The 12,416-nt window shown below is 34.0% G+C and overlaps 1 protein-coding gene across 1 annotated transcript; it reads left to right on the forward strand.

Moving 5' to 3' along the window:
- Window positions 1–516: 516 nt before the first annotated feature.
- Window positions 517–7,694, forward strand: LOC128547144 (uncharacterized). The gene is made up of 4 exons (XM_053518891.1): window positions 517–693; window positions 3,529–3,687; window positions 5,218–5,304; window positions 6,774–7,694. Exons 1-4 carry the CDS (start codon window positions 585–587, stop codon window positions 6,881–6,883), a joined length of 465 nt encoding a protein of 154 aa, XP_053374866.1. The 5' UTR covers window positions 517–584; the 3' UTR covers window positions 6,884–7,694.
- The last annotated feature ends 4,722 nt before the right edge of the window (window positions 7,695–12,416 follow it).

Raw genomic sequence — 12,416 nt, forward strand, 5'->3', positions numbered from 1 at the left:
AAATTTATTTAAATTTATAGTCGAAGTCTCCGTGTTATTATTGTCATACTTTCATGAAAATGCTGACTTAATTTTTCGTTTCTAGTAAACATAAGCAGACAATATTTCGTAACAGTCCGTGCTGATGTTTAATATTATTTGTAATAAAATTACTGTACATGTTAGATAGTCACATGCATGCTTGCAAATAGCCATTTCTCAACACGTAAAGTTTAAATTCAAACATCAACCTTTCTCAAATGGGGTATTTCTATCTATTAGTAGCTTAAATGGTAATTGAGTCATACTTCCTGCCTGCACTCACTGTAAGCACCACTGCCACTGACATAATATAAGTGCAAAAATATATTTCACCTAACTGGGGTTAGATAACAAATTATATATGAAATCCATCCATTGATATATATAACATGTCACGATTTTGTCATTTTCAGAAAATGATAACGGGAAATTAACGTTTTATCTAAAGGGTAGATTAGATCTCTCCGTCATTGCTATAAAGTTATCTTTGTGGACTTGTAAATGTATAAAGTAATTATTTGTTTGATTTACTTGGTTTGAGCTGTACTTACCAGACAGGAAGAATGGCGCTTTTGGTAGTCCTAAAAGCATTTGTAGTTGTCATTTCATTTCACTTGCTATTTAACATGGTGATGGTGAAATGCAACGAAACGTCAGAAACTTACTGCCCAAGTAAGCATTTACTTTTATTTTATATTCAACTTCTTTTTATCTCTTCTGTATTCCACAGAGAGATATTATTTTTATTTTTTAGTTTAATCATATTTTATTGCTCTCTGTTTCAATAATACACACAATATTACATACAATATTACATACATTTTTAACACACAACAAAAAACAAAAGGGTTGGGCTACGAGTTATTTCAACATCAGCATACAGCCCTTCCCATAGAAAAAAATCTTATAATATTCTATTCAACAGACTAAATGTGAGCAAGTTACTTGAGAGAGAAATAAACAACAGAAAGATTACAATAATCGAGAGAGAGAGAGAGAGAGAGAGAGAGAGAGAGAGAGAGAGAGAGAGAGTAAAAGAAGAAAACACCAAAGAATACATTTCTGTAATGGAGCTATTATTTTGATTCATGAAGCTGCCTCTGCATCCCGACTGTACCCCCCCCCCCCCCCCCCCCAAAAAAAAAAAAACAACAACAAAAAACCCATGCTTGATACAAATCCATATTTTGTTCAAGCAAAGAAAAACATAAATAGACAGTTTCATTCATAACAAAATGTATATAAATGTTCACGTTATTGAATTTATTGTACTTACTTAAACCGATTTGATTGTTGAATAAAAGTTTGTACTGCTAAAAAAATAATACCATTTTCTTCTTCAGTTAGTTCTACTTTTCCAAAGAGTAATATATTTGTGTTTAAAGGATGGAATTGTCTTGCTGATTGAAATAAACGAAGTCTTTCCTCAGAGTATATTGACAATATTTGTTTCTGTTTTACATGAACTAAGACGTTCCAAAAGTTTAGCTACTCACATTTTCTATTAGTAATGTTCAGTATATATATATGAGATATATATGTACACCGATTCAATATTATTAATTACAAATTGTCAGTCAAAATTTAACTTCTGAAATTTTTGTTGCTGGGAAACAAACGTTTTTTTCTCTACTTTTATCAAACCAATATAAGTACACAAATCGTACACAAAAAGAAGAGTCCGGTCCAATTTCAGTGTAGGTGATTGTTTACGCTACCTGAATGTTTAATTCTTCAAAGTGTGTTAGTTACGAATCAACCTGTTGATTTTCTTTTATCATGCAGTAAACAATGTGTGTTATATGCCCGAGATTATGCGTTGATCCTAAATACTTATCACCGTGAATTAACCGAATCAATTTTCAGCATTTTCAGCAAGGGAAATAACTAACAGGGCCTTTGATTGGTTGAAAAAGTATATGGTATTCCGAGACAAATATTTAAGATGTAAAGTGGTCTCTCATTGGTGAAATATCTGTCGAATATGTTTGAAAACCGTTTTATTTCTTAAATTGAAGTTCTAAGCCATGATTAATGGAGGAAAAAATATTTGAAGTGTATTCTGTTTGAAAATTTTGCTTGTTTTAGTGATTTGGTATTTTCATGAAATGTAAACAAAAATTCACTGCCGGACTGGGGGTTACTGACTTGCGGGTGAAAAAAGTGCACAAAAATGATGGTCAACATGTATATTTCTGGCTGTTTTCTTTTAGGTCTTGAATAGTTCTTTCACCCTGGGTAGGTGGCATCAAAAGTTTAAATGTTAAGAAAGGGCTATAACCTAACACATTACAATGTAAGTCTATGGGAAAACTGTTACTTACCTTTGACCTTATACGTCGGTCACAATGGGGAACATTAGTCAGTTACTTCCCCTGATTATGTCCAAGAAGTAGATTGGTCCTTCCTTTGTTTTTATCGTTGGCTTCTTTGTAACTTTCAAAAGCAATATCTATACTAAATTTTATTGGATTGGAAAATGATCAAGGACAGGTTTTCTTTTAGTGGCCCTCTACTAAATTTAGGTTCAATTAATCATTTTTATTTAGAAACCTACACATAAAAAGCATATTTATTTTGACCAACTGCAACATCTTGGATAAATGTTATAACGAAAAAGTCAGAGGAATCCAACTGAAAGGGACCAATGTTATACTTGGTTATCCTTGCGCTTTATCATACAAACGTTCAAAGGAAGTAACAAGCTAATGTTCCTCATTGTCTGTTCACTTCATTTGTACGCAGCATGCCGAGTGGTTAAAGTCGCTGACTTCAAATCACTTGCCCCTCACCGATGTGGGTTCGAGCCTCACTCGGGGCGTTTGATTCTTCATGTGAGGAATCCATCCAGCTGGCTTACAGAAGGTCGGTAGTTTTACCCAGGTGCTCGCTCGTGATGAAATAATGCACGAAGGGGCATCTGAGGTCTTTCTCAATCATCAAAGCTGAAACGTCGCCATATGATCTATAATTGTGTCGGTGCGATGTTAAATCCAATTAATGTACTAGTAGTACTGAAGACAATTCAATGAAAGCTGCAATATAGATAAGTATCAAAACGTGCTGTGCAAGAGAACAAGCAAACTCTACTTCATAATTTGTTTTTGTTTTTATAATTTTGTTCAATTTTGTACTTATTTTTTCTTTAATAATGACTTTTGACTTTAAATCAATGCATTTAAAGAAATCTGTCAAATTTGTCATAATGATAGATGGCAATGAGAGGAAGTTAATCATGCAATGAATGTAATCTTTCCTCAGTTTAGTGCAGTATTAATACTAATTTGGAACATTCTAAAAAGTAATTGTATCACAAAAAAAAAAAAAAAAACGTAATGTCACCTGCTGATTCCATGTTGGAAAACCTCCAGCGGATCCACCGATAGCATTTGGAATTCTGTTTTCACTTCCTTTGTGATTTCTAAAATTTAAAGCATTTTACAATGAAAACATTCACTTCATTTGTAAATAAATTGCTTTATATTTCAGACATCTTTTACATTTCAGGCAGAGGAAAGGCAGCGAATGGAAAATGGAGATTGAATGAGAAAGACGGCTTAAGGTGTATTCTGGATTGTGACACTGGGTACAGTCCTAATGGTTGTCACATTTTAAGGCAAGATGGATATGGTGATTGGAACCATAATATTACAAGGTGTGAAGAAGGTACTATTAATCATTCAGTTTTGGTTTGATGAATGAAACCACTAAACAATTGCATAACAAAGAGGTTACATTCTTGCAAAAAGTTTATTCAGTGCAATTGTTATATGTTAATACATAATTGATGTAAACATTCTTAACGGTTCAATGTATGGGCTGATTTTTGCCATTTCGCTGTTTCGTTCTGCCGCAACGACTCAACGGCATACTTCGTTGTGACGCCCCGCCGAACGTCACCCCGCAAAACATTGGGATGTCGATATGGCGCCAAGTCGAAAGCGCCGGCGCCTTTACAAACGTCATTTCGTCGATGTCGCCCCGCCAAGCGTCGCTCCGCCCAGAATCATCCCAAAAATAGTTGCTCCGCCAAACGTCTTCCATCCATTAACACGCACGTGCTATATTCATGCTATGAACCTATGAACTATACGTATAGTACCAATAACAATTAGCAGCACAATTTGGGTTTCTGTTTACATATCATAATTGAAATCTTTATACACGCTGTTCATGCATGACTGTTCACAATTTATTTGTAAAACACTTTGTTTTGTAATATACACTCAAAGACTTTTATAATCGGTCACTGTTGTAATTGCGATGACTTAGATAATATTTAAATGACAAGACTGAAATTTTCCCGATCACCTTATTCATGAGGGTAATTTTCCATTAAAATGACTTATTTAATAAATCAACCATGCTGGTATACTTAATTGTTTTATTTTCAGCATAGTCTTAATGAAATATATAAAAACCAAAGGTGACCAATTATAAATGTCTATGAGTGTATAGCCTAACGTTTTGGTATGAGATATTGTCACTAATCTAATAAAGTTACACAGTTGGTAATATCAAATAGATTCACATTGTTATGATCAAATTAAAAGAATTGCCGCATCTAATGTGTGAAATATAGTTACTGAACGATACTTAAGACATAAGACATAGCAAATCATGTTATGAGAGATATGAAATGCAACACCTCTCACAATTCCTGGCACCGGCTTACGCAGAATTCTATTATATTAAAGTTGATATTCTTCATGATCCCAAAAGACCAGAAAATATAACAACAATGAGTCTAAGTACGGTGAGACATTCTGCGGGACGTCGTTTGGTTAGGCGACATTCGGTGGGGCGCATTCTGCGGGACGTCGTTTGGTAAGGCGACATTCGGCGGGGCAGCATTCAGCGGGACGTCGTTTGGTTAGGCGACATTCGGTGAGGCGCACTCTGCGGGACGTCGTTTGGTGAAGCGACAGCAGCATTCAGCGGGACGTCTTTTGTCGGGTCGTCATAAAGACGTCTGGAGCGGCGACCTATTAAGGGGCTACGTCTGACGGTGGGAAATACCGACTTTTGTCGTTCAGACGCTGTGGCGGAACAATATAATAACGAAATGGTACAAATCAGCCACTATGGTTAAATGAACATTATTGAGGTAAACTTTCTAAATTTGTTTTGAAATAGTATGTTGATGTGTTCTTTCTCTTGACTTAACAGCCAAAATATTGCAATATTCCTTTTCAGAATCATGGCTTAATAAGAAGAAGGTCGCCTGTTTCACAGCAATTGCTGGTATCATTGCTGCGTCTCCATGGATATTTGGAGCTTTAGGTTTTTCTACTATTGGTATTGTTGCAGGTTCACTTGCAGCAAAGTGGATGGCTGCAATAGTACGCCTATTTTGTCATACAATTCGTATATTATTAAAATCTACTCACCTAAAGTAGGGATAAAATGATTCAATAAATTTCCACCAAGTTTGAATGTATATACCATACTGAAAAGATAAATGTGTAAGGGCATCCGTGGCCGAGTTGTGCAGGTCGCTTGGGTGAAGAGATTTTATGTGAATTATGAAATGTCTGTACTTAGACCCAGGTGCCCGTTTATTCCTGAAGCAGTGCGCGGTCTTCCGCCGAAATTAAAAGCTTAAAAAGTCGCCATATGGCCTAAATTGTGTCGGTATGGCTCAAAGCTACATAACATAAATAAATGAATACAAGAAGTGAGTGAAAATAAGTGTTTTCTACTGGTAGAAATGAAAAAGGGATATTGACTTTCTTTATTGTTTCAAAAACGTTACAACGGTTTACTCCATTCTGCACAAAAGGTGTTGTAGTTTATTATGGTATCTTGCAAAACTCACAGTATGTCAAGAAGTTTTTACCACTGGTCACTTCAAAGCACCCACACTGACAGAAAATATCACCTGAACAGTGTGAACGAGTCGCTTTAATTAAAGATCGTACGACAAAATCAGAAGTTTTTAGATATCAGAAAATTATTGCAATATTTTAAAGAAGCCTTTAAAACTTAGTTACTGACAAATTATGTGTTATTGAAACACATAATAAGAGAATTAGTTGTTTTACTAGTTTTTTTTTTCATTCACAACAGGAAGCGTTTTTGTGACGGGTTATCGTCGGTAAACTGCTCTAATTATACAGTTTTATATATAACTACCGTAAAGTACGCAATCCTCCGGAGTGTATTGGTCAAGACCAAGCAAGCAATATCATGCTGGCTCTGCAAAATATATCTTACTTGCGAATGACACATCATAAAATGTAAGAATCTTACAACAAAAGCACCAGAGTCACAAACCACAAAGCAGGCCTCCAACAAATAGAAATTGTAGTTGGAAGATGTAATAGCAGAGTGCTTTAAAAACCCTGAACAAGACCCCTTTTAAAGATGGTCAATCTCATTTAAGAAACATTTTATGTTATGTTTAATTTTCTTATATTCTATTAAGGATTTATATAAGGAACAAGATAGTCTATTGCATAGAGTTCGATTCCTGTTATAGATATATGCGTTTTAACACAGAAATCAATAATTGAATCACAAGCACCCCTTAATATAAGAGGAGTGTCGATTAATAACTTCTACTTTTTCGTGTAATAGATAGTTTTCAAAGTTTTCAACGAGTACGTTAAAAACCAGTATGTTTAAACTCTCAGACGTAGTTATCATGTTACTAATTAAGGGTGCATTACATGGAAGTTAAATACCTTGTTTATTGTTCGACTAAGGTAGACGTATCTGTCAGTAAATAAAAACATTTCAAATATTTGTAGGGCATTGTCAGTGCAAGAAGTCTGTTTGCGGGGCTTCAAAGCCTGGGCATGACAGGGATCAGCTGGACGGCGTTTTTGCAACTGATAAGCATCGCGGGTGGAGCATGTGATGGGCTAATAGACTTTTTCTCAGAAACTCCTTGTGAGGTTGAATAAGCAACACACACACACACACACAAATGACAAGACACCGTTACATTCTTTAACATATTACAGTAAATGAAGTTGTTCAACCTACTTTTATTAGCCGTCATATTTGATTACTCTGACCATTCACTGTAATGGTCTTGCATCTCGGGTACCTGTTCTTAGTAATTTCTTCTGTTATATATTTATATGCACTATTCATTTTGAAATAGAACGAGTCAGTTTGTCTTCTATGAAAAACCTGAAGTGTGAGTCCTATTTAACCATAAATTATTATGATTTGTTTCTAGTTTTTTTTTTGTTTTTTTAAATGTACTATGTCCGGTAGCAGTTTGTTTTTTTGTATTTTACAATTGTATATAAAGAAGATAAGAGTAAGCAAGAGATAACTTTTGTTTGAAAATATAAAAATTTGTTCTTTTACCTGGTATTCTATTCTTAAATATGTGTACGTTTTTATTTAGATAACAGGATTATGCTGTTTCGTAGAATTCAGTATGTTTATTTCATCCGGTAATACATTTATAATTACAGTTTACTAATTTTGGTTTTCTTTCGTTTGGAATTCACGCATCCACTCTATTATTGTGATTAGAAATTCTCTGCGGGGTATATGATACCCAATTTGAAATTGTTCAAAGGTTTTGATTGGCTTACTTTCTGTACCAAACATGTATTTCATGTAACATACAGTTTTTTATTACATAAAAAGAAAAAAGTTAGTGTTAAATTATTTGTTCTGATAATATTAGATGCAAAGTCTTTGTTGAACATTATTTTACTTTATGACATAAGAAAATTGTATACGAATACATTCCATAATTTAATCTTTTCGTAATATCTTTTTCGATTTAAGTTTTATATTTAAATAAATTTATCCAAGATTAGATTGTTTCCTAGTTATTTGTTTATTATTTCTTCCAATTTTTCATAATGAAATTGAAAAAGATCCCGTTATCTTATCAATTTATTTTCCACAGTAAAACTTAGTTGTGCTAATTTCACATTGAACTTTCATAAGAACTGTACATTGATCAAAATTAAGTTTAAGATCTGGGTGATGGAAAACTCCTCCGAAATATTTATTGTTTCATTGAAATATTTGGAGCCGTTAGGCGGCATGATATTGATATCATGTGCAAACATACTTGCTTCCTGTAGCTAAAAGAACTAATACAGTGCAGTATAAAAATATATATTAACACTGCAAACTCATGACCTTTTATAGATTCTAATGCCTTTGAACCATGTTACAAGCTATAATGAAAATTACACTTTAAACAGTACGACAAGCTGTTATCATTATAACTTTGCTCCATAAACAATCTGTTTTCTTTTACTGTTTTAGCTTTTTGTAATTGTTTAGTGCTTCCTGTCATTGTGCCCTTAATTTCTTAATTTACTCCCACCTTTAACAACCAAATTTAAAAACAAAACTCCCACCCAAAACAAAGAACAAAAAAAAAAAAAACAGAAAAAAAACCGGCAAAACCCATAGGCATTATTTTCTACCTGAGAAATGAATACTGTTAATCCTATTGTTAATCCTACAGTACTAACATAATAAGAAGATCATTACATTTTGTGTTACTGGTAAAACATCCGGTACGCGCGTTTATCGTTGTGAAACCTTAGATAGATAAAATAACTATAGGAGGATGTTAGTTGTTCAAACTTATAGATGACAAGAGTGGCAAATTAAGTCTTTTGGAGCATAGAATGCAGTCAAGCAAAAGGATAATATACTCGGTTTAACTGGGTCTGTTTATGAGAGGTCATGGACATTGCAACACCCCTCATGCCATTGTATGTTCATTAGGAAATATTCTCAGTACATCTAGAAACGCAACGTTTTTATCCATTTTTCATACTTTCCTTGTACATGTACATGTATATTTGAATTTTGTGTAGTAGTATCATAAAATCGTGTAGAAACCTGACTATCATCCAAAACAAAAACCAAAAATAAAAAAAATCAGATAAGTGCAGTTTTCTTGTCAAAAAAGTCAGGTTAAAAATATTGACTGTAGTCTTTATAAACAAAGTCAATTTTTTAAAGTATAAAGTATGTTACACTTTTGGTATACAAACAAGAACCTGTGTAGAGATGAAATTTTAGAGACTTGTCCAGTGCAAAATTTTATGCTCGCCGGTATAATTGAGAAAGATATTCCGGAGATGTCTAAGGACAGAGTTGAATAAATCGTCAATGCTGTGACATATAACATGTATATCCCACCCACATTCCTATTTAGACTGCATTTGTAGACAATGTCTGTTCCTTCTTTTTTCGGCGTGCCGTATTAAGCACGATTTTATGACCTCGTATGACCTTATGCCGCCTGAATAATGTACCAATCAGATTGCTCGGTAAGGTATTCTCGGTATTTTCAGCCATAATGAGAGATTTTGTAAGAGTGGCGCTGATTGGAGGAAAGGCTGAAAATGATTCACTCTGAGCCATGTGTGACACTGAGTGAAATGACAACGCGTTCGTCATCTATAACCTCTGGCTTGTATGCGTACCACTTGAACAGGTGTGCGTAACCAAATATTTATCTGCTCATCCGGACATATTTCTGTTTTGTTAAGTTTTCTTGTTAAGTTATTTCTCTTTTGTTAAGTTTCCTTTCCTTAAGTTATATTTTTACAAAAAGGTTATTTGTTTTATACAGTCATTAACTCTTACCCTGCATTACAGGAACAATTTCTAACCAGTGCAAATCATTACTAACCTGCAACAACAATCTTTCCGGTGAAAACAATACTGTACATATTCTGAATGATAGACAAATCTGATAATAAGTTGAAGTAGGGTATAAGAGTTCATGTTGCTTCCAACAATTCCAGAAATAAAGTATAGAACGTATTTCAATATTGTTTGCTTACTGTTACCATCTTTTAAGCACCAAAGGCTCAAAGTGAGCTTTTGTGATTGTTTGGTGTCCATCGTGTGTCCCTTCACAATTTTTAAAAACCGCTTCTTCAGAACTACTGTCCTCATTTATACAAAACTTCACATAGGCCCCTTTCAACATCGCCAAATGATTTAAAATACCGGTTTCTGCCCATATATAACTTGTGCTTCAGTTACATCACGCCGACCATCTTTTTTAAAGATATTTCTTGTTTACGATTATGTGTTATATGTAAAGGTTGCTACGCTCCTGTGAGTGCAGGAAGAAAGGTTGTAACGTAACACAACACAAGTCTGAACGTTTTTGATGTTTATTTACACAGTAGAATATTTCGTACATAACTTTCGTAAATCATTTCGTAGTTTCTTAAATCTTATATTAACAAGCGTCACATCTTAAAACCTAACTTAGTCTTCTACATTGTCTCTCAATATTTTAATATCTACGAGTCAGACCAATTTCCTAGGTCTGCCTTGGACTCCCGGTCCACATCCGGACTGTCCTAGACCCTTTTTCCGAATATACGAAATATCATAAACAATATATAGTCATACTCTATATTAGGTGGTGCATTTTCTGACGTATTGACATGTAAAACGTGTAGTAACTTGACAGATGTGGACTGGTGTGTCTAGTAATCATATGTCAATCTGTGCAGTTTGGTCAAGATCCATGCTGTTCGCTTTCAAAGCCTATTGCAATTAGAGAAACCGTTAAGCAAACAGCATAGATACTGACAAGACTGCGCGGATGCGCAGGCTGGTCGGAATCCCAGCTGGTCGCAAATGCACTATGTTGGTTTTTTCATGGTGTGGCTCAGTTATATTGATTGATATGACATATGAACTGGCTACATATAGTGCTGTGTATTTACTAAGGACTTGAGCAGAAGGAGCACCTCACATCTAAACTAATGTTGTAAGTGACATGTACACGGGATAGTTGCACAATTTTCATGTATTTGATTATGTATAATCTTTAAAAAAATAAAAACATTCATCGGGAAATAAGATAAAAGCGAACATTGGTAAAAATCATATATATTAAACCGCACAGAATATTGACTTTATTCATGTTTTTGTTGTTTTCCTCCCAGTGTTTTACTGAGAACTTTTCAAACACAAAATGACAGGAGCACAGTCAAGTTAAAGTCATGCGATTTTATCTACTAATTCTTTTAACCGTTTTTATTAAGTCTACTTTTGTAAAATAATCAAAGATTATTTTATTTGTTTAAGTCGTTATATAAGACATATGACCAGTACATTCTGTCAAGTCGATATATGATGCATTTATGAAATTGTTTATTACATCACACTCACACGTTTTATACGTCAAATTGTCAGACAGTGCATATAACTGATGTTAGAGCTATATATTGCTGTTTTAGATATTTCGGAGACAGATATCAGAAAGGGTATAGGACAGACCGAAACAAAGACCTAGGAAATTGATCTCGTAGATATTAAGTTAGGTTTTAAATATGACACTTAAGAGCAGACTTAAGAAGTCACAAAATGAATTATAAGGCCTTCCAGAATAAAAAAGGAAATTCCATTTGTCCTTTTTCCATGGGAACACTGTAAACTGTATTTTGAAACATAGAGGAACATTCCTCTATCTATAACATATGAAAGATAGAGGAGCTTTACTCTCTCCAGGTAGTACTTGTTTTGTAACATAGAGGAACATTCTTCTATCTACAATATATGAAAGAAAGAGGAGCTTTACTCTCTCCAGCTATTAATTTTTTGTAACATAGTGGAACATTCCTCTATCTAAAAGATATGAAAGAGAGAAAAACATTACTCTCTCTAGCTAGTAGATTCTTTGAAACATAGAGGAACATTCCTCTATCTTCAACAGATAGAAAAATTATACTTCTCCAGTTAGTAGTGTTATTGTAACATAGAGGAACATTCCTCTATCTTCAAGATGTGAGATAGGGGTACATAACTCTAATATCTAATAATGTAATGTACTAAAGTGGCAGTCTATTATATTTCTTTACAAAAAATAATTAAAAGCATGCCAAAACAGTTGGTACTAAATAATATGCATTGCACCTGATGATTATTACACTTTTTATATAAACTGGCCCGGCAGTTTGGCAATTGGAAAAGGTGCAAATCAAAGTGTATGTTAGCTATTATTTGAAACTAACTTTTGTCATTTAACATGATTAAGGACGCATGTTTCTGCATGACAACTGTTTAATCACAATACTCTTCAATCTGTAGCAGTTTGAATGTACAGTTTGTGTTTTTGGTTATGTTAACATATTACATAAATTAAACCAAATATGAACTTATAAACACTAAGAAATAGTAGCTTTAGTGCTACTCTTTTTGGCAAGCACAGGCTAATACTTTCGAAGTGCTTCAAACACTCTCTTTACAGATAAATCATCAAACTCCAATAAGTCATTAGAACAGAAGTAGAGCGGACACCAAACATTATAATAGAGCAGACACCAGTATCTTCCTTATAACATCTGCTTGTTACATACTGCCAATTACATTTCCTACTCCTGTCATGTAGAAATTATTAAACTCCCGTGAATCAAAACACAGAAAAA

Source organism: Mercenaria mercenaria, chromosome 12, assembly GCF_021730395.1.
Source record: "Mercenaria mercenaria strain notata chromosome 12, MADL_Memer_1, whole genome shotgun sequence".
NCBI lineage: Eukaryota > Metazoa > Mollusca > Bivalvia > Venerida > Veneridae > Mercenaria > Mercenaria mercenaria.